The 23,341-nt window shown below is 41.0% G+C and overlaps 1 protein-coding gene across 1 annotated transcript in view; it reads right to left on the bottom strand.

Moving 5' to 3' along the window:
* BRSK2 (BR serine/threonine kinase 2) overlaps positions 1–23,341 on the bottom strand; it is a 343,747-nt gene that overhangs the window by 61,024 nt on the left and 259,382 nt on the right. The window contains 4 exon segments of the mRNA XM_075425697.1: positions 2,600–2,631; positions 10,133–10,279; positions 13,154–13,222; positions 14,118–14,151. Of these exon segments, the coding sequence (XP_075281812.1) occupies positions 2,600–2,631; positions 10,133–10,279; positions 13,154–13,222; positions 14,118–14,151 (282 nt within the window).

Here is a 23,341-nt window from a genome sequence, read left to right as displayed (position 1 = left end):
TCTCAGTCTCTCCATGAAATTCCCTCGTGAATCTCACCAAGATGCACATCTGCATCAGTGCAAAGCAAAGCAGAACCAGTACAGTTATTCTTTTTCTGATTTTAGTAGAGTTGGTACCTTCACGATTAGGGCATTAGCTCCGTGTTATAGGAGTATGTATTTACAATAACAGCTAATTTTATTTGCCCTCTTGCTTTATCAAAAAAAAAATGGAAATAACTGCTGTTTATTTGCTGATTTATGATAACCTGCACTTGAGTTAAAAATAAATGATTTCAACTGAAAAGGCTTAAAAACTTCGCTGAAATAATTTGGGTGGGAGCAAGAAGAACTGGAGGTTGGTGATGAAAGTTTTTTCTTTGGTTCCTTTTTTCCCTTTTTTTTTAGGCTTGTGAATTGTGATTTCAACTTTCAAGACCTTTTCCTCTTCCTAGTCTGTAATTAAATATTTTCCTGTTTTACACTAGCCTTAAAATTTATTTGAAGAATTAAGTGAAATCACTTGTATGTTCTGAGTACAACTTTCAGGTCAGTAACCTATACGTGACAAAGAATGAAGATTTTACATAGAATAATAGTGTTACTTGAAATAAAGAAAAAATGAAAGATGGAGCAAAACAGCCATAGAGTAAAATAAATGCAAAGAGGCTGTGAATCATTACCAGATGAAAGTAGTTGAGTTTTGGAGGTGGCAGGGTTATTCACAGACGAAATTTAGCCAAAGGAGGTTAACCTTCTTAAGTCAACCCACGGCTAGTATAGAGCAAATGAGAAAGAGACTCATTAAAAAAGCTACTTTGAGCAGAAACTTTGTTTCAGGCAATCTGAACAGACTTCTGGAAGAGCCTTTCTCCCTCTGTATTAACTACACTGGGAGTCTAGGGGAGACTTGCTTTTGCAAAATTCAGTTTCTACTTCTGAAAACAGCCTCAGGTGCTATTTCTACTGGGGTAAAAAGCTGTTTACTGTGTCAGTCATCAGAGAGCCTGATCTTCATTGAGAAGTACATAAAAATGTTCCAACACTTATATCTGCAAAGAAAAAAATCTTCACATTCTATATCTATAATACAGTAATGAAATAACACCTGCCTAACTGTGCATGTAAGCCTGGGACAACAGTCCTCTGACAGGTGAAAATGTCCAGGCAAAAATCTTGAGCAGGTTTAGAATAACAATATTTGATCAATGATATTTAGTTTTACTTCCTATTCCAGTTCTGATCAAAGCACAGAGAAAGTCAGCTGATTTCATTCCATGAAGAAACAGAGGGGATCAGCTGTCCACTCTGATATAAACACTATTTACTTCCGGAATTGCTAGTAAGACAATATAGGAGGAGTATTTCGGAGATTACAACTAGAGATTTTTCACTTCGATTTCTCCTACATTTATCCGTGAGAGTTTGAAAAAAAATATCTGCACCAAACAACACTCCAGTCCTTCTTTGGTATAGAAAGGTGCCATATCAACTGGTAACTGTAGAGTACATGAAAAAGCCATGGGCAGAGTGCTGCCACCATTTCAGGTGAACTAAGAAAAAAACATGTAATTCGACAAACTGTTGAATGCCCTCAGGTCCCATCGAAGTCAGATAAATCCAGAAGCGAACATTGCCCATAAGATAGAATAAGAGAAAACAAAACAAATCAAAACAAAGGTGTATTTTTTTTCCTGGTGACAGGCTTAAATATCAGTTCATATCATCCTCAAGTATTTCCCAAGAGCAATGATAGGATTATGAAGGCAGGACTTTCCTTATCACCCACCTGGGGAACCTGTATGGTGACCCTGAGAAGCATGTACCAAAGCATGACTTCCTTGTTTAATATGTGAAGTATTCTCCTTAGTTTGATTAAGTTATCATCAGTATAAAAAAAAAAGGTCATTTACTTAGGTTTCTTGAAATACTATTGAGGCTACACGAAGTGCAAGGTCACTTTTAAAAGCCATCAATCTTCCTTATACCCAAACCACTAGACAGCCACGTACTTTCCTCACAGACCTCCTGTTTCACTGTCAAGACTGCTGCTTTTAATCAGGTCACAGGACTACTCTCACATCAACAGGTTACAAGGTCAGAAGCAGCCTCTTAGCTTGCTGCGAAGGAGCAGGGATTATGAGACAGAAAAGCTCTTGTTCACAGGTGCTTACTTATCACTTTTGTTTCTACTTCAGAGGAAAGCCAAGACGCCAAGAAGGAACAAACGAAAGCTTTCTTGTCAAGAAGGTATTACAAGGGATTGTCTGTAGCAGTTGGATAGCACACTAAATATGGCTGTTAGTTGGGGGGTTTTTTGCTGATCGTTTGCAGGTATCTTTTTAACACAGCAAGTTGCTGGACTGAATGTCTTATTTCAAACAATTGTTAGCCACTGTATAAAAAGCTCTTGGCTTGATACATAGATAGATGAAATGATATGAGTAGCAAAGGGTAAAAAATACATTAGATGCCTTTCTGTCCTCTGTCCCTTTCTCCAACTGCATGAAAGCTGCTTTCGAACTCTAGTCTCTCTCTTCAGAGATCACTAGAATACCAGCTCCCGTAACAGAACCAATAATGAATGCATGCAGAAGCGAATTTAAAAAGTGTTACTTACATATACCATATGTGTTTCTGAATATGTTCTAGCTGTGAAGCAGAAGAAAACAAGGAATTAGTGCTGTAAAACAGAAAGACATCCTTATTCCAGGCTTATTCAAGTAAGTCCAACGTTCCAGAGATGGATCTGTGCAAATCACAGGAACTTTATACTGTTAAAAAAAAAAGCATGCTCATCCTCACCCACTCCACTGGAAATAAGACTATAATTCCAGACATAAGGAATCAGTGAGGAGCACATCCCAGGAAAATGCGTAAGTACAAGGCTTCACAGGCAAGTGTTTTGGCAATTTAAGTTTCCCACTTCCTAAGCCCTTCCCCTCTATAACCTAACTGAAGATAACAAACTGCTCCTTTCTGTATGTGCACAATAGCTGACACTTTACACATAAACTTAATTTCTAATTTAGTTCTGGAAAAAAGAGAGAGAGAGAGAGAAGGAAATAGAAACAGGTTCAAACACATAACGTGAATAAACAAAATAAATTGTGCATGTATGAGATGACCTTCTCCCAGGACCCACTCTTGACTGGCTTCACATTTACCATTAAAATCTAAAGACCAAGTAGAATAACGTTATATGTCAAAATAATACCATTTATTGTTCCAGTAACCTGAACACCAGACTGCAAATTTCTTTTACTTCCCTCTTTCCTGTTTCACACGTCAGTATTTTACTAAGTAATAAAGGACTGATCAAAGCTGAACAGTGGCCCTGTCCACTTACGGAAGGCAGATCCAGCAAATGTTACACGATGACCATGTTTTCCATAAGCATGGGGAAGAGAAAGTAACACCTCTTTTCCAAGAGAAACTCTTAACAACAGAGAGAACAAACTATTCATATGACATATCTACAGCAGAACCTTCTTAATCTGTTGTTTTTGAAGTATCACCACAGTAAAAAGGAACTTTTTATAGATGTCCAGGCATTATTCACTATGTGTACATTATTTCTCATATTCCTCATCATGAAGCACATCTGTATGTGCAGAATAATATGTACACTCACTGTACACAGGCTTGTGTTTGTGCAACATGCAGGTGAGAGGCAGGGGAGAGCTGGAAGGAAACGCAACTGCTAACAGCTATAAGATGAAATCACAGACCCATTAAACTGGTCAGGAAGAATGGAATCAGCTGTCCTGCTCATTACTTTCCACTTCAATTCCAGAATAATGACAATCAGAGAGAAAAAAAAAGAAAAAAAAAGAGGAACAGACAAAACAAAATGTCAGAGATAGAAAGTAGGTGTTTGCCACAGAGAGCAAGGAATCAGAGACCTCTGTGCTGTGGAACAACAGCTCCATGCCTGGGAAACTAGGAAGATCTGAGGTCGGCTCTATATGAGATAATTTTTTAAGTGAGACAGGGCTTTTCCTGAAAACAAAGAAACAAGGGAATGCAGCTTAGGAAAGCATGACAGGTGGCTGGAGGGATCAGTATGAGAGACAAACAGCCTCCTTTAAAACCAAGACTGTATCAACAGTCCCATCAGAGGTGCAGTTGGCACCTGCATATCTAGCTATCTTCCAACCAGCCCAGGTACTGGGAGCACCAGTGCCCCCTCTGCCACATCCATGGGCCCAGGCAGACTTGCACAGCTTCCAGCTCTGGCCTCATCTCTGCCACAGTAATTCCCCTTCAACCCAGTTCCCCTTGCATTAGGTAGTGCTTTCATCCCTGCATTATTAAGAGAAAGGTGGAATATTCCTGACATGCTGCCATCTCCACTGACCAGCTTAACTCAAGGAGATAAGATGCATATTATCAGTGTTCCTCTAACAGCCTGGAGATGCAGCCCCTCTCCTCCTGGTTCTTTGCAAGCTGAGGTACAAACACAGAACATAAGCAGAGCCTATTTTGTACAGTTTCCATGGGACAGGATTTTAGCATGGTTACATATCAGGTCCATAGTACTGTGAGGATCTGCTAAGGAGTGTACTGTACCTCCTTTGCTTGGTAAAACCACTCTATCTACTCATTATTCCATATACACCACATGGAGGGTTAGAGACATTAATGACTTCAGACAAGATGCAGATGATACAGCTAAGCGATGTCCAAGCCTCTTTCATGCTTGCTTCTCCTGCTGCATTTTCTGTCTCCATGGGCCACATTGTTCACTTGCGCCTGTGATATGCAGAAACGCCACGGCAAAGCAGACAACAGCACTTCATTTTCTGAGTCAGAGAGGGGGAAGCAAGGAGAGTCACAGGCATGTCTTAGTCACAGAACCTCTGGGCTCCTTCAGAGAAGATGTCAAAGAGAAATTCCTTCTGCCCATCCCTGCTGATCAACCTCCTTCAAGCTGATGAATCCATGCATTCTTCTGAAAGAGAAGCGCCGTAGCACCTTGATATACATTCGAAGGTGTCTGAGAGCTCTCACAGCTGCTGTTTACCTACACATCTGCCATTCAATCCACATCAAAATCATTGCTGTGAAGTATGCTGGGATATCTCAGATATGAAAAGCGTTCCATGAAACCAATTTCTATTCCGATTCAAATGTAATTGCATTGAAATGTTCTTACAAGTGTGCTTGCTGCTGCCAACATCTTCACTGCTTTTTTAAAGGTAATTAATTAATGCTTTGTTGCTTTTCATCTGCATTAAAGTGACAGGAGGGTTATGGGAGGGCGATTGGTTTTGACAAGGAGAAGTCTGTACGCTTTATACTATGCAATGCAGGGGAGGGAGATACACAGTGGGAGCTAATCTCACTCCTCCTGCCTTCATTTAAACACAATGTTTAAATGCATTTAAGTGACGAAGGCATTTAACAACCCTTCCCAGAGGGTTCTTCTTGCTGTTTGCACATGAGTTTGCCAAATTTAATGCCATTTATGGCAGTTGTAAAAATGCTGCTTCCTAATATCTCCTAGCCACCGCAGGCAATTGTCTCGTGACGCCATCTCTGAAACAACAAAACATGCTCAGATCCATTGCACAAGCACAGTCAGAGAAGAGACTTCTGCAGGCTAAAATGCTGTAATGGAGGAAGAGGGGGAATTCCTTTACCATGGTTTTACATAAAAATACTTCCAATACATATTAAACTTCTATACTGAAGTAGCATCCGGGAGCTCCGCCCACAGATGAGAGACCCATTGTGATACAGAACTGTACAAGCTCCTCAGAAAAAAGAGGTCTCCTCTCCCAAGGAGCTTACGTCTGAGTTCTAAGGCAGGGAACAACAGATGGAGACAGACAGGCAGATGGAAAACAAGACAGCGCTGTCCACATCCTCAGCACTGATCTCAACAGAGCGGTTGCCAAGCTAAAAAGTTCTGACCAGCAGAAAAACTTTCTCAAAGTCCATGGATATGGATGAGGGCTTCTGGGCTTAAACACATGTCAAATTTCAAACTTCCCTGTCCAGAAAGGGAACAGTCTCAAATTCATCTGTGCACTAAATTGACCCAGACCTCAGATGAATCTTCTTCATTCAGAAGATCCTCTAGTCAGAGCTTTAAACCCACTGCATAATGCCAAGACAGAGGCTCTTCCTGACCAAAGGATTCAAGCTGGCAGTGCAAACAGCACTGGTAGAACCAATATCTGTGTCAGTAGTAGCAGCCATACTATAGCAGCCCCCAGGGACCTTGACAAGGGCAAGGTGTCACTGTGCTAAGTGCATGGTGCATGAATAGGCCCTTGGCAAACAAAAGCTTACAGCCTAAATACATCAACTGGACAATTACCTCCATTCTACAGGTGGTGAAGTAAGATAATTTAAATGATGTGATAGGCACCTTACCGTAAGACCTTCTAGAAAAATGAAGAAGGAATCAGATGAGTTTTCCCTTGTTCATTTTTTTAACATTCTTCAGATGCTGTGGTCCATCATTAGTGCACATTAGACCCAAGAAAAAACAAAATCAGAGAGCAGAGAAGAGATTCTGAAAATGTGTGTAAATCAAGCTGGATAATATTCCAGGACAGGTATTTCAGACTATGTGGACACCCAGCATGGAAGACAAGTCATTCTACTCTGGAATAAAAAGCCAACACTGGAAGAATAACAGCTTTATATGAATAGCTTATTCTGTCATATCTGCTCTGATCCACCTCGCTCTATAGACAAAGTTTTGATAATGCTCATCCATCTTTAAAAGGAAAGTTGACCAAAAGCTCCTCACTCTCCCTGCTTTGCCTTTGAGTTTCTGTAGAAGAAAATATCAGCTGAGAATGCAAATGGATTCCACTACAGGAGCTGTAATTCTCTGCTGTAGAGATGCTGAATCATTTGAAACCTACAAGGAAAAACATATTCACTTTCCAAAGAGCACATAACTGAAAGAAACCTCATCCTGCAGTACTGCAGACACCAAGAGCACTCATTCTCTTCCATAAACCTGCTCAAACTTAAAACTAGTTCTCTTCTCCCTCCTGACACCACTCCTACTAGAAAGCTGTCCAAGAACCCCACTAATATGGCTAAAATGCTGCTTCTAATTTCTAGCCTACTTTCATGTAAGGCCATTTGACATACATTTGTTTTTGTGCCAGTATCTTCCTTTAGTTTAAATAATATTTCTCTCCCTAGTAATTATCCCTAATGAATATGCAGACAACCAGTACAACCTTTCTTAGACATCTGTGTAGACTAAGTGGAGCTCTGTTAGGCTGTGCTATTCAGACAGGCTCTCTCAAATGCTGACCACCTTAGTACTCATTCTTTGTTTGATCTCATCTTTCATGAACATGGCTGGTGAGAAATGTCACGACCAGCAGCTAGGATCAACTTTTGAGGTCTACTGAAAGAAAAACATGCAATCTTTTATTTTAAAGCATGTTTAGTAAAACAGGCCCAGTAAAGGAGAGTGGTCAAGGACGTCCCACTAACCATACTTGAGGCCACATAATATATGGTGAGCGTGAACAATATTCCACTAAGACATAACAAAGTCTTCTTTCCACAAATGAATCACATACAAAGAAAGGTAATGCCTATTTCTTAAGGCAGGAAAGGGTCAGCAACAATAATTCTGAGTACCCTCCTCTCCATTAATCCTCTCAAGCTCTAATATCAAAGCTGAATGATGACAGTTAAACGTGAATGCTAGTTCTGGTTTTGTTGATCATTTTAACAGATGGACTGGGGAAGGTGTGGGTGTGCTGTGAAATGGCAATTACTGCAAAGAGGGAAATGCAGTTGGATGAAAAGGGATAAAATCAAGAAAAGGAACAAAGCAGAGAAGGGAAGGGAAAAATAGAAGAAAAAAATTCTTGTGACCTTACATTTCACTGTATTCTTCTGCTGAATTCACCAGTGAGATTGAGCAAATGATCAGTAATGGTAACAGCTACATCTGTACTTATTGTACCCAAGCCACAATTTCACTCAGATGTCTGTATAAATATCAAATTGATTCAAGTGAGATATTTTCTAGGAATAGAGGCTTCCAAACAAACCCACATTTATACCCTTTTTCACAGGACACAGCTAAAATAGAATGCAGATCTCTTCTCAAAATGAACTATATATTCCCAGCTCCAGTGCAGTAAACAAAGAGCTCCCTTCTGCCTGGCAATCTAAGCAACTGCCACGCTAACAGCGTAGACGTGTGACAGCAGCAGGGACAGCAAGCTGAGAGACCCTAAAATAATGAAAATAAGACTGCAGCTAATAGCAAAGAGCTATCCATTTTTCCTCCCAGCTCCCAGCTCTCAAATATGTTTTATTTCAAACTCTTATTCACAACTGACTGGTTAGTGCTTGTCAATAACTAACTGATCTGTTTTTTTCCTCCCTCCCTAAGGAAATAAGAACTTAATTTTGATCAAGGTGGTGGGGGGGAGGGGAGGAGGAGAGGGGAGGGGGGAAGCTGTGCGTGTCACTCTAGGATCTTGATTTACCTTAACCGTTTTTTCTCTCATGCATGTACATTCTCTGCTTTATTTCACAATTCAAAATGTTTAGGGACTCTGTTCTACAGAAAAACTCAGTCAAAACAATCTGAAGAAGAAGATCTAACATCTGATGATCCGCTCCCTGACATACTCAAACCATCGGCACTAAGACCTTTAAGAGAAAAAAAAAACAACAGAAAAACTGTTATGTTTATATTATGGAAAGGAAGCTGAGCTAGAGAGGAACTTGGTAACTTTCTTAGTCATGGAGAACAGCTGTCTCACGTCTCAGTGTATAGCCCTAACCTCTGCAGTGTTCCTTCCATAAAAATACTTGGAAAAATGTTCTTTCTTTCTTTAAAGCTCTGTTTAAAATGGGCCATTTAAAGTGCCTAATTTTATTTTCTCCAAGTGGTGCTACTTATATACTGCAAATATGATGGCTACTGAGTTTGCAAAAGTAGGGATACCAGTAATAGCAGGAAGAACTTTTCACCTATGTCACCAAACAGAGCATGACCTGGTTTCGTAATGAATGAAAGAAAAACCCAGCTGCAGCTGTCAGGTAGTACTGTAAAGAGAGTCGTGAGGGGAGTTCCAGTTAACTTCTTAGCAGACAGGTGTCTGCATCCCAAAAGCACCATCACAGCTGGCACAGACTGATGCTGTTGTTAGCAATCTCAGCAGAGAGGCCAAGCAGTGATATGAGAGTTTATTTATAAATATTTTAGCAGACTGAAGAACCCAGGAGGAGTTTTAAATTTACATTTCTTTATACATACTCCCCCTCAGAATCTGTGAGCTTAGTAAATCTGTACAAAATCATCACCACAGCCTGACAACAGGATTTACAAGGGCAATGTACCCATAAAGGCAGAAGCCTCCACTGACAAACAGGCAATCTTGCTTTCTAAAATTATTTTAATTGCTATTTTTTTTTTAATTCCTCAAAACATTAAGACAGTGTTAATGGAGGATACAATCACTACACAGTGCTTACCCTTGCAGGGTCTCTGTTGAAGTGATGGGATGTATACTAGATGCAAAGACTCAGTGCTGAATGCCAGGAGCTCAACACAGTGGACCTAATCACGCTCAGGACCACAAGGCACAAGATGAAAGAGCAGACTGGAAAACATTTGCTCTGAAGGCTGCTAGATGATAACGCAGAGCAAATGCAGGGTAAAATACAATTCAGGTTGCATGGCATGAAGTGAGAAGCCACCACTTTTCTCAGAAATGCAAGAAAAGCATAGTCTGTTTAACAGCAAAGCTTCAAATAACAGTCCTAACAGTTTTGACCGTCAAGCAAGTTAGATCATGTCCCTGACAAACTGCTGTACCAGCCAGGAGAGCCAGACAACGCAGGTGGACTCCAAAATGTGCTAATGGGTCAGTAGCACTGTGATGATGGTATGAGGGATTTCTTTCAAATGCCACTGTTACATGTGAAGGAGAATTATGAGGCTAGAGAAGAAACACAAAGGTAATCTGCCCTTCAAAAGAGGAAGTAACTAACTTCTTGCCAAGGACTCCACCAACTCCACTCATTCTTTGCTCAGGAGAAAATATGCAGGAGTGGCAGTAAATCAGCAAGTTACGCTAGTTATTCAACTGCAACAAGCGGACAAATGTAACCCTGCTCACGTGACTCGCAGCAAATGCCTTCTTACCGTGAGACGTTTCGAGGCATCCACTTCAATCATCCCCCGCAAAAGGTTCTGACAGTCCGGGGGGATAAAATGTGGCATGTGGAAAACTCCACGTTTCACCTTCTCCAACAGTTGCCGCAAGTTGTCGTCATCGAAAGGCAGGGCACCCTGCAGGGATGTAACAGAGTGGTGGATGGGAGAGATGAGCGAAAGGGAATTAGACAGGGCAAAAGGAGAAAAGCCAGGATAAACATGGTGGGAGAATGGAAAAGAGGAAGTCAGCTCATAATGAATTATTATAATAAGTGAAAATAGATAATTTCTTAGTGATGCTGTTGTTTTCTACAATATAGGAAACAATACTGAGGACCTAGTATTTTTATTAGACCTTTAATTAGAAAATGACTACCAGTATAAAACATAATACAAAATATGAAATTGCCTTTCCAGGCAAATTCACCAAAGATGCTTGGATTCACTTAAATTCAGCTCAAGCTTTTGATCTGCTGGTATTCCTCCTGGGCATACTTTCACAGCAGCAATGTTTATCGTCTCCTTATTTTTAATCTTCCTGAGACACATTTATTGCAGACACTGAAAAGGAGGTGAACAGCATTTGAGAGACTTTCAGAAAAGAACATCATCTTTCTGATGGAGCAGTGAAATGACATAGCAGAAAGAAACCCTGACTAGCATTAGCCTTTGGAAGCAACAGACATTCTACCTGTTTAATATACTCCATCCAGTTCCCATGCTGTGGTCAGGTCATCAGTTCCTACTACTTCCCTACTGTAGCTCACTTACATGAACGGCTTGAGTTTTTTTTAGCTGAAATTACGTTTTGAATAGATCTCCAGCTTGCCACAAAAAGCAGCAAAAGACCTATCCTTGCTGCAAGGACAAAAAGGAAAAAGAGAAGTTGAAATCTTTAGGATAACTCCACCGACTGAAGCTGATACCCTTTTATAGCAAGTCTGCACCTTCCTAGATATTCTCACTTCCTGCTTTCACTGCTTAATTCTAGTAGGTGCCAAGCTTCCTCGATTTCCAGGATGGTCTGTGGGAAGCTGCAAGCTGTCAGCTGCTGTGATAATGAAGCTTTAAGTTGTCGATTCTGGCACTGCTCTTACTACAGTGAGTAGTGCATCTGTACAAGCAATCCTGTGTCTATGGTTTACAGAGATCAACAGCCCCATTTACAGAAGCCTCAGAAAGCCCACCTGATGGCAGCCGCTACCGAGCACTATTTACTGTTGTTTGTTCATTCAAGCGGCCTTGAAGAGAGAGCCTACCTTTCTTCTGTAACCAGTCTCCTGAGTTACCTACTTTTTTCTTAACCGTTCCAGACTTAAAGGAAAATCGATTCTGATAGTTCAGTACTTTGGCTAACACAATTTAAACCACTATGAAGTCAGCAAGGCTGCTTTGTGGCATTTCCTGAAGGTAACAACTACAGCTCTTTTATTACTACCATCTGCTATTACAGCTTGAGACTTTTTTGTAGGGTTTGTCCTGACGTAATTAACTGGAGAGCCCTGCACTCTCCATCAATAACAGACTTCTTTCAATCGTTTCTCAGGCTCATGTATATATGTAGGAGCAGATGAAGATGCAGCAACAGAGAGACACCAAATCTTGACAGAGAATCCCCCTGAAAATGAAAAGCCACTCCTACAAATCCTAACCATCTTGACACATTCTCTCTTTTATTCTTACGAATTCAAGAAGTTGTATTAAGAGCTCATACAGTTCTATTTTATCAGCCATGAAAATAGCTGCTCAGGAGCAATAGATGACCAGGTGCTACCTAGTGAGATAGTTAAAATACTTCCATTGCAACATCAGCATAAAAAATCTAAAACTTCAGAAATGTCAGTGAATTATAACTACTTAAAAGAAAGAAAGAGTAAGATCAGTTAAGGTGAATTACAGCACCACACTGAGATTACTTCAAGGTATTTTGATTCAGGCCATTAAAAAAATTATCAGCATATTTTTTTGAAACAAAAATCCTTTAAAATTTTCCAGTATATTAAACAAAAAATAATGTGCAGTATCTAACTCTGATTGTACACTGTACAAACGCTTTTGTCAAAATAAAACATTTAAGTGATTAGGTTTACTAATAAATGTAAAATGCAAAATTTTACTTCAGTCTTGTTATTTTTATAATTGTAGATGATCACCTGAACTATTATAGATATAAAAAACTCAACATGCACATAAAATCTATTATTCTATACAGCATTCAGTCTGCACATGATATATGCTTATGTAAACATAACTATATTTTCCTACATTATACTATGGAAAGTGGTAACAAATGCCAAGCCTATCTGCCTTCAGCTGGACATCCAATTGTTGTATGTTTAGAAGAATTACATTACCACTGCAAATCATAACAAATTCCATAGAGAACTGCAACTTTGGTCGAAAGAAGGAAAAGTTACAAGATACCACATTTTGAATACTAAAGAAAGGATTACTGAGCCAGATGGAAACTAATTTAAACTTTGTACTACTGGCTCAGTTTTGTATTCCCAAGTGTACCAAATTAAAATGTAGCTCAACACTTGCATGAAACCAAATTGTTGCACTCAGATCTTCTTTTGATAAAGAAAATGAAACACATATATATATACAGCAGAAGAAACAAACACTTCCCAAACCCAGTCGTATAAGAACAACTTATTTGACACTCTCTGTATCCTCGAGCTGAAACCCTGCACATCCTTTCTAGTCAAAAAATGTGCTGCAATATCGCAACACAGCAAAGAGCATTTATGGAGACAAATTTTTGATGCCTGTCTATGCTCTCTTGTGCAGGGCAGCAGCATTTCAAAGAAAAAGTGAGATCTTCCTCATGCTTTTCCTTTGGGGCTGATGTAGAAATAAGAGGAAAGGATGCAACGGAGGAATACAAAAATAGGGGAACTAAGAAAACTCGTCCGTACATGATGTCAACAGTATCACCATTAAATACAGTAGCATTTTCGGATTTTTATTCTCTTTTTAAAGGATAGTGCAAGGAAGATGACTCACCACTAGCAACGCAAATAAAATGACTCCACAGCTCCAGACGTCTGCTTTCCTTCCATCATATTTTTCTCCCTGCGCAGCAATGACACAGAGGTTTAAAAGAGTGCTCACTAGTAAACAAAATAATTATCCTTGAAGAACAAGAGAGGGGAGAATGGGAGACCCCACATTTCAATTCAGCCACCTGCTTCCCGAGGTGGCCTTCCCAACTAAGAGGCCATGACATAGCCCATTAACTGAATTTTTATGAACATCAGTTTACAGTTTATCTGGGATCTGCAAGAGTAGGCTCAGAAGCAGGAGCAGGGCAGGAATGGTCGACAATTCACAAGTGATTAGACCTGGCACTTAAACAGTGTCAGAGGTGCATTAAGGACTTCAAGAAGGTGTTTTCCTCTTCCCTGGTTCTTCAGGGAGCCTGTCATCAGTCACATTATTTGTGAACTCATAGTATTGTCTGGACAGCCTCTTCTGTATGCTTCCTGCTTGGCTTTACATTACAGATATGCTTTAAAAGAGGGGAATCTTGGCCACTGAAACGTTGGATACTTATTTTCAGAGGACAAAGGGAGAGCAGAGGGAAAGGACAGTTCGTATTGTTTAACGGAAACCAACATCAGTGACAGTCAACCTTGGTTCTGCTACTGAAATGACAGCTACATCAGAGACAGGAAAGCGTAGGGGACTGCATCCCCTGGATGGAAAGATCAAGTTAAACAAGGCTAGTGTATTTCTGTCTGCTCACGTGGCACAAAGGGTACCGTGAGAATAACACATGATCATTTCCCTCATACAGTCAATGCTTGATTCAGGGCTGAGCCAAACAAAACTGTAGTTACGCTCTTTGTGTCCATTTGAATGCTGTCTGCCTTGGACAGATTTCCTGTACAGGGGGTACATCTGCATACTTGCAGTGAGTGACAGTTTAAAAAAATCTATTTATACATACTAATGTTAACCAACTTACCCGGATAACTTCAGGGCAAGCATAATGTGGTGATCTGAAACACAAAATACAGTTAAACAAGCATGTAACAGCCTGGTATTTATGGATTATGTGTATTTCCATTTTGTTTAGCAAAATCATGATTGGCTCGCTTATACAGAATGTAAGTGTGCAAAACCAGCACTTTTTTCCTTACCTCATTGAGAACACATTTCTAAGAAACTCAGAAAACAATCAAGAACTAGCATAATGCAAAATTCTATGGCCCTGCTTAAAAGCAAGGAAGGGAGAGCAGACCAGGCATATTCTGTGACTACATAGAATTCCAGCCCTCTAACCCCACCCTTTAAGTTGGCCTTGTATCTAATTAGAAGGAAGGCACACACTGGATAGCCTTTAGTAAGAAAAAAGACAGAACAATAATTTCAGACCAAAACCATGCATCCCTAAACCATGTCTTGCATCTCTTCCGCTAAGATTGCTCTCAGCTACTCCTCCGGTCATAAAAGCTGCCAATACATGATTTTAACATGTAATTTTTTTTTTTTCCTTTTAAAAAAACTAAACAGGCTCATGGATAGTAGTACTATTACCTAGTGAGTTAATACATTCTTTTTGCATCCTTCTACCCATATATCTCTGGTTTGATTCCTGGCTGAGAATAGTTAATTACTTCGACTTGCCAGGTAATCATTTTAATTCCCAAAGATTATAGCCACTGCTATTTATTTTATAGCCTTCATTAAAGTAACCTGACAAGTAAAAGGGATGCAAACTGTCTGAGACCTGTGTGCAAATCATGCTATTGTTTATACTGACACCTCCCAGCAGTCCCTGAGCCTGTCTTCATTTGTGCATTTGTTTCTTGTGACAAACGCAATCATGGCTGGGCAATACCTGTCTCACAAAGTAATGAGCAAAAAAGAAGCACAGTGAGGTTAGCTTTGTGCTAGGATGCTACATTAATGCCCAGCGAGACAGCCCACTAATTGAATTTCCATACACACTACGCTTATATTATGGCAAAATATCATCCCATGGGCATGGAACACCCTGATTTGGTATCACAGCTCTTGGCAGATCATCATAATAAACTCCGGGTACACTTGGGACTGCAGCTACCTTGACAGCAAGGAGAGAGAAATGCAGCTGCTCCCTCAAAAATTTTAGGGAAGGTGGAATTCAGAAGTTTAGTACAGTATTTAATTCCCCCCCTTCATTAAAGAGATTATCACAGGTATTCTAACCAGGTCTATCTGCTCAGTAGTGATCCCAAGCATCTTAATTTAGACTGGATTTTAAAAACCTCAATTCAAGAGTCAAAACAGGTAATGAAAACCAGAGCCTTGCCTTGGAGAGCTGGCCAGAGTTGGCCCTTTGGAGACCAAAAAGAATGGACTTGTGCCTAGTGGACAGGATAGACTACCTAGGCTCCCTTGGCAGCTCTGTCACTGGCAGCCTTATGGACACAGACAAGGTTACTTAATGTTTTTAAAAGCTGTGGCTGGTCACAGTTTAAAAAAGGTGACCAGAACCTCACCATGAGTCTACTCTTCTGACTAAAATAAGAGCAATGCCACCACAGCTTTCATACCTCACAAAAGTTTGTGTACAAGGCTTTAACCTTTTCGGGCAAAAGCTTCTATAGTAACAAAGAGCACAATGGCAACAATAATGAAATAAAGCTAAAGCAGGCAGTAATGTTAATAAAACTGCTATTGCTCGACTAAATGGAGGTGATTTGGGAGACTTGCAGCATATCACTGGCCACTGCCAGAGAGAAAGTGAGACACTGAATTGCTAAATGTTATGTACATGTTCCCAGGTCTCCAACGTATATTGTTGCCAGCGAATTTGCTTCTTCATAGCAATCCAACAGCTACTCTACAACTGTTTGTTTTAATACCCCAAAGCCTTAACCACTAAACAGTCATGCCACTGGGCTAATGCATGATTTTACAAGCTTTTAGGAGTCAAGTCAAATTATTCTTGTGAGAATGCTTGACTAGTGATAGTGTCTTTTTTTCATATCATAAAATGGTGTAGAGTGTACAGGCCATCCTTAAGGTACACATGAATCAGAATTAAGGAGCAGCACCAGAACTGGGACTGCAACCCAGGACTGCACAAGCACAGCCAGCTGTCACCAGTGCTAGATTGCTTAGACACAACAGTGAAAGAGGGCAGTATGGGAGCTGTAGGGCAGGTAGTAATGCAGCTATAATTTGGAAAAACACATGGTAGCAGAGAGAGCATAGGAATTACATCGGATCATGGACATTCACTCAGTTTAGTCACTTCAGAATACAAAGACTAGTTCTAACACGTTCTACATAACTGAGTCACATTAGGATTACCAGAAAACATGTCAGTGGATAACAAAGGAGTGAAGACACAATCTAGGTAACTGTTGAGCTCCTGTCACTTGGTGTGTCTGAGTTTCTCAGTCTTGCAGGCATTTTAGCTTCTGTCAGGTACAATGCTACCACTGCCTTTCCTACAGAAGGTGAGTCACAAAGACACATAGTAGGTTAAATGGCTATCACACATGGTGTCTGTGGCTGAGATAGAAACAGAAGCCAGTCCTCCCAAATCCTGCATGGTATCCTGTACAGTTCAGCACCATCCTTCAGCACAGTACTTTTTAGGTGGCCATGCCATCTGGGGTGCACTGGAAGAGTCAGTATCTCAATTTGCAGAGTGCTTCTGAGTTTTTATTTGTATACAATGACTCCAACAAAGATTTCATAACTCTTAATTGTGGATGCTAAGCAATGTAATCATCTTGACAGCTTCCTGTTCTAACAATCTTGAAAAGGAGAATGTAAGCATTGTGAAGAACCCAAGACAGGTATATATCTATCTGTGTGTCCCACTAGCAAATGCACTTAAAGCATTCACCTTCCTGAGATCAGCTGGAGTGCAGTGGAATCTGCGAGGTGTCTTACAAGGCACTATGGAAATTCTGCTAAAATCTAGGTGAATAGGTGGAGAAAATGCTATAATAAATCCTTTGAACAAGTTGGATTGATTCAATCATTCAACAGCTGCATTGCAACTGCCCAGAGAGCACAGGTTTCTGGCACAGCCATTCTGAATTCTTGCTAGCACACACTAGCTAGATATCTGCAGCATTATCTTGGCTAACAGCTCTAAAAGGGATCCTCTGGCCAGCCAGAATCCGTAGAAAACTCATTTCCATGCTGTCAATCACAGAGCAACTTCAATTGCTTTAAAGAGAAAACTCAAATTTAATCAAAAATCTATTTATCTTTCTACAGAGTCATGAATATTTCTTTGGCTCTTATCACTAATTATTCAATATACGTGTGTCAAGAGCAACATTCCCTGACTCTTCCCCTAGGCCATCTCCTCATCGTTCAGCTACATCTCTGTGAAGCAAAAGCTACAATCTGCCCTTGATAAAAAATAAGTATATCGCTCAGCAAGATCAAGATTCAGTTGCTGCCTGCAGGTACTGCTGCAAAAACACACCAGTGTTGGCAGTGTTTATTTCAAGGGTGATGTGAATTTTCCCAGGCTAGTCTGCCTGTGGGCAGGATGGGCTCTCTGAATGGTCATTCACAGCTATGACTCTAGGACACAGCAATCTGAAGGATCTTGAGGGACCTTAGCAAAGCATTTACGTGGGATTTCAACCAGAGGACATACGCCAGAGTGCAATGGCGAAAACCAGGACAGCCCTGGACAGGTTAGTCAGGCACTCCGAAAGAAATGTATATACCCTTTGTGTATCTATCCTGAATTTTCCCTGAGAAGCTAGAAAAGTAGTTCTTGATCTTTGTGCATCAAGATACAGCGCAGCTACAGTAGATCTGAGACAACCAGGGCTGTATCTTCTGTGCAGCTGTGGTGTGCTTGTGACCTACATGTCTCATTATGCAGGTAAGAGAGACCTGCACTGTGCACACATAAATCAACTGTCCATGTATGGTTTATCTGGGAATATACAGTAACTGCTTTTCCAGATAAGCAGTTGGTTGATCAAGAAGAACAAGGAAAGCTGTGTGATCCTGCTCTACAGTGTGACCAATCATGTGTTACACTGCCTGATGGGTTCCCAGGTCCCATCAAAGATGAGTGCTCATGCCTTAAGATGGTATTATCTGGGGAAGAAGAAAAGTTTCTCTGAGTGCTGTTCTTTAGGCCTTACAGCTGGAGGCAGAGTTTCTGCAGAGAGGGAGGAACAAGAAGTCTCCTTCCATCTGTTTTTCCTATGCTTGAAGTTACCTTGACACACGAGGTTGTAAAGGTGCACTGAAGTCCTCCCACTTCTAGCTGTTCTTGCTGTTGCTCAGATGCTAAAGTCCCTTCCTCTCTGCTTCTAATCACCATCCCCAAACCAGCTTTCAGAGACAGAAGCTACCCACTAGCACAAAAGGCTGCCTGTGCTTTCTCCCTATTCTGGGTAGCAAAGGGCTGAGATGAAGGGGAATGCCAGAGGAGTAGCAAAATAGATAAAGGGAATTCTTCAGGACAAGGACATATGTTAGAGCATCCTGAGTGGAGAAAGTGGCAGCCACAGATCGCACAGAAAAGCAAGACAGAGAGAGACTGAAGAAGTGGTTCCAGCAGCAGTGGGTAGTTAAGGCTGCAGTGAAGGCACTAGCTGTAGGTAAGGCTGTAATTAAGGTAGCAGCTGTAGTTACGGCTGAATGCTATTTTGCCATTAAAGCTTCAACTCAGTCATTTAGCTTTATATAAGAAAACTCAAGGTCTAGTCCTCAGCCATCTCACAGCTGTTCACTCCTCAAGTGCAATTACATTTTTCGGGAATCTGCAAATCGATTCATTAATTAATATATCAGTTCAAATTATTAAGATTTTGAACCTCTAAGAGATCTTAATTTTAAAAATGAAACAGATCCTTGTATTAAATGGGCATAAAGATTGCAAAGTTAAGTATTCAAAAGTTAAGAATTGCTAAAATAAAGCCTGAAGAGGTTATACTGTACTCTGTGGGTAAGTCAGGATGGGGCAGTGGTTGTATTGCTGTCCCCAGCACTTTTGTTTCACTCTTGGCCAAAGCTGGGAAGTCTGTAGCAATGTGAGAGACGTTCAGTGTCACGAAGGACAAGCTTGTGATAGAGGCAGCTGATTGACATACTGGTGAATCAAACTCTCTCTCTGCCCCTGCCACAGAATCCTTCTGTGAAATAAAATGAACCTGTGCCTGAAACTGAGATGTTCACAGGTAATTATGAGTTGCAGGTTCCCCAGTTTTCAAAATCACAGTGCAACACATCCGATGTTTGATTTACAGTATTTATACACGTGTGGAGCTGCAGCTGCAGTTGGCAGGCACTCTGCTCTCCAAGTAAAGGACTGTTATCAAGCACTGAGTACTCTGAGATATTAGGCCCCAGAGTATCCAACTCAAAACTGGTTGATAATTCTGCGTTTCATTTTGCAGAATCACAGACAACCAGACCAATGTGGCAAACATAATACGAAAACAGTGTAATTAATATGTGTGAACCTAAGATACTACGATGAAAATCCTACCTAGCATCCATAGCAAGGCTTCAATGCAGTGAGCAAAAACTATGAATGGATCCATAAAATGAATGATGAGGAAAAATCAAACATTAAATAGCTGTTTATTCAAAAACCCACACCATCCAAACACCAAATCAGGCAAACATTTGTTGGGAAAAAAACTGTACAAGCTCGTAATTAATGGCCATATCCTAATGTTAAGCTAAGTTAATTTTATATTGGCAACCTGAAGAATACCACATCTTAAATTCTCAGTGCTTGATTTTGCAGGCTTAAAGCTCTTATAGTGTACCTTGGGATGTATTATAGACGAGGATGGTATTAATGGTTATTAATAAGGTTGTCTGGTATTTCCCTTTATAATCCTCATTTTAAGTTGCTTATGACTTACCATCAAACTAACAACAACAATTTTCCTTGCTTTTTATCTGCCTCAGACAGGTTTCATGTTTGCATGTGCATGGATGTTGTGCATGGGCCAAAATATTTCCACTATCTAAGTCTCATCTAAATTACATGGTTTTTCCCATAAAAAACTAAAATTTCTAGTATCCACCCCTGCAAAGGGAAAACTTGAATATTTGTTTGCATGCTCCAGAAAAATTTACTCAGACTGCCACTAGAAAACTACTTTGCATTTACTAGCAGAAACTCTCCAAAGCATCAGGATCAAAATTCTACCTGCACTGCTAACACTTCACAGAACAATTTCTCTACCTGAAACTGATACTATGAGCTGCTGTGGCTGGGGTTATCACAAAGTACCAAACTTTAAAACAAAGTGAGTGCAAAACCAACGGGAAACTGACAGGACTGACAGCAACTGACTGGGACAACCAGATAGGAGAAACTAGAGCAGGAGCCTAGTGGAAAAAAGAAAAAGATCTGGGATATGTGGCTAAATATGGAGCAGAAATGACCGGGAGGAGTCAGGAAGAAGAGTCATGCAAATCAGGGAAGGAGACTGGAACGGAGTGCTGGGAATGGAAGCTCTTGGTGAGAGCCTAAATTTAGAACCCTAAGAACAACCGGATTCTGGACACTTGCATATACTTTAGACAACATGCACATATTTATTATAACGAGGAAAGAATATGTGCAGCATCATGTTTTCTCATTAAAATCAGAGTTGGTGCTTGGACACTGAGGTGTGTGGCAACTGAATATCACTCGTGAATCATCCACTCATCACATGTGTGCTGATACACCAAATACAGATGTAAGGCAATCAGGAGTTAGATGATCTTCACTAGTATTTCTAACAAACACACCGTACATTTGTCGTTGTAAATACCCTGTGCTCAAAAAAAGCCAGTAATCAGTCCTAATGAGAGTATGTGCTTCTTTTTTTGATAGATCCAGGCAATCTGTGGGTCTGCAAAGTGTTGCTAGGAATTGCTAGGGTGAGCTGAGAGTAGAGGAATTTACTGTGCTGGAGTTGGAAGTTGCTGTTTTCCTCCACTATGCCACCGACAGGCGCAAAGCTTTCTTCTCACTCTCAATAAAATCATAATCAGCACCGCTCTCCCCACATGCACACAGCTTCTTGGATCAGGCCAAGGGTTACCTATGGAGACACGTGTCAACAGGGGGGAACTGTTGCATACAGTTAATTGTGGGGCTGTCAGCAGTGGTGTCAGTCTCTATATTGACTGCCTCTGTATAGATCAGGTCTGATGCTGGAGCGAGCTACATTTACGTGTCAGCCCTGTCCTAGCTCTTGGCTGGGATAGAGAGATTTGGAGGCAGGCAGCACAAAGACTAGCACTGCTGTGGGTTCTCAGTCATCTGGCAGCTTGCAGCAATCTCCATCCAGTGGGACTCAGTGTTTCAAAGCTTTGATGACTGAAACGGAGAGAAGTGATGAGATGGCAAAAATTTACTTTGTCAGGTTTCTGTAAGGAGCAATGGGGACTTAGAAAGGATCTTTACAAGCTCCCAAGAACTGTAACTCAACAGTATGCTCTTTCAATCCTATCCTTCACTTTAGCCATAAGCCCTCATAGCTCAAGAAAAGGGAACAAGGTCCAGCGAATGCCCCAACCATTCCTACTTTTCCAAGACTCCTATAGAAACGACTGCAATTTATGTTCAGAGCAAACTGGGCACTGCAACGACTTGCTAAGGTGGAGAACTGAAGCAGGGAGACGTAATGCATCTTGTCCAAGACCACCCTGAATGCCTTCAGCAGAGACAGAAATCAAGCTCAGATCACCTGGGTCTCAGTCCTGAGTTTCAACAATAAAGCACTCACTCTTCTTGCCTAGTGACAGTTCAGGATGGATTGGACAGTATCTACCATTCTGAAACACTGCAAGGCAGCATGCTGGGAACAACTGCTGTGAAAAGAGACAGGGGAGCGTCTCTGCATGCCACTGCCTGGATGGGTAAAGAGGAGGAAGAGCTGAAGAGATCTGAAATAACAGAAGCAGCATCCTACCACATCTTCTGCTTCCCTCATTGTCTGCTGGTTGCTCACTGACCTCCCCTCCTCCTGGAGGAATGCAGAGACTCACTGTGTTATTTTGGCATTTCAGGGACCATCTCTCCATGAGACTGCCTTGCTGTGCAATTTCTGCAATTTCTGCAGTAAGCAGAATTATTCCTGCAGACCCTACACACAGCTCCTCTTCCCACCAAGGGTCTAAAAACACATGTTTAAAACTACAGCTTATTCCTCTGTGCTGTGTACATACAGGATTTGGGCAACACACACTTCCAGTAATGGGGATTCACTACTGTCAAGGCCCAATGTGCAGTCTGTCAGTGACAAATTATGTCAATGAAACCACAAGTCCACCCTTACCTCCCTCTCCTACACAAACACAACTCGATTTGTTTTCTCCAGGTAGCCATCAGTGCTACAGAAAACCGTGAAGATCTAATGAGAAGCTCTCAGAAAACAATGACTCTGAGGTATGCAATGCAACATACTTCAGGCTATATGATTATCTTCGTGAGTCCAGTCAAAGCTCTGTGGTGACCTAAAGCCTACCCAAACTTTGGACTAAACTTAGCAGTTCACCTCTGACAGCAAAGAATTTTTGACTGCGTTCTAACCACTCTGCTGTACTGACAAGTCAGCTGCATCACACAGCTCAACCCCATATGATCCTCCCACTCTGACTGACAGAAATACCTGGAGACTCCTTGCGTGACTGTCAATGGAAATGTTACGGTTTCATCTCATTATCAGCGTTCACAGCACAGATAAAACCATTCTGGAAATTAACTTCTGGGTGCACGGAGGAGCATCTCATTTAAGCTCAGTATCTCAGCCATGATTCACTCTGTTTTGCTCTTTTTCATGCTGGCTGAAAGTATCAACTACAAGGGCAGGTAAAACTGTTGCCTTGAAAATCTCTGAGGTTGGTTACTGTGTGTGCTCCAAGGGAAAAGGAGTCATAACTGGATTGCCTTTCTTTGTGAACAGTATGGCATATTGTTATATATTCCTTCCTTCCTCCCTTCACCCCTCAGACCAGAGAGATCACAAGACACCAGTATCAGCCCTGCTGGGCTCCATGCCAGGAGAATTAATGAAGTGGTGTAATAGCTCACATGGAGGCCTAGTGATTGGCACCACACTTAAAATGCATCTGCAAGGCAGGAGATCATAGGGTTGCTGCTGTGTTCTGTTTATTACAGGCATGTCTCTTCCGTTCCATTGATTTCTTTATTAGCGCATTTTAAGGCTGCAATGTGGGGGTTTGCTCTGCTTGAGG

The sequence above is a fragment of the Opisthocomus hoazin genome, chromosome 7, assembly GCF_030867145.1.
Source record: "Opisthocomus hoazin isolate bOpiHoa1 chromosome 7, bOpiHoa1.hap1, whole genome shotgun sequence".
In the NCBI taxonomy this organism is placed as follows: domain Eukaryota; kingdom Metazoa; phylum Chordata; class Aves; order Opisthocomiformes; family Opisthocomidae; genus Opisthocomus; species Opisthocomus hoazin.
The sequence above is the reverse complement of the archived record's forward strand: the minus strand, read 5'-3'. Positions and strand labels throughout refer to the sequence as shown.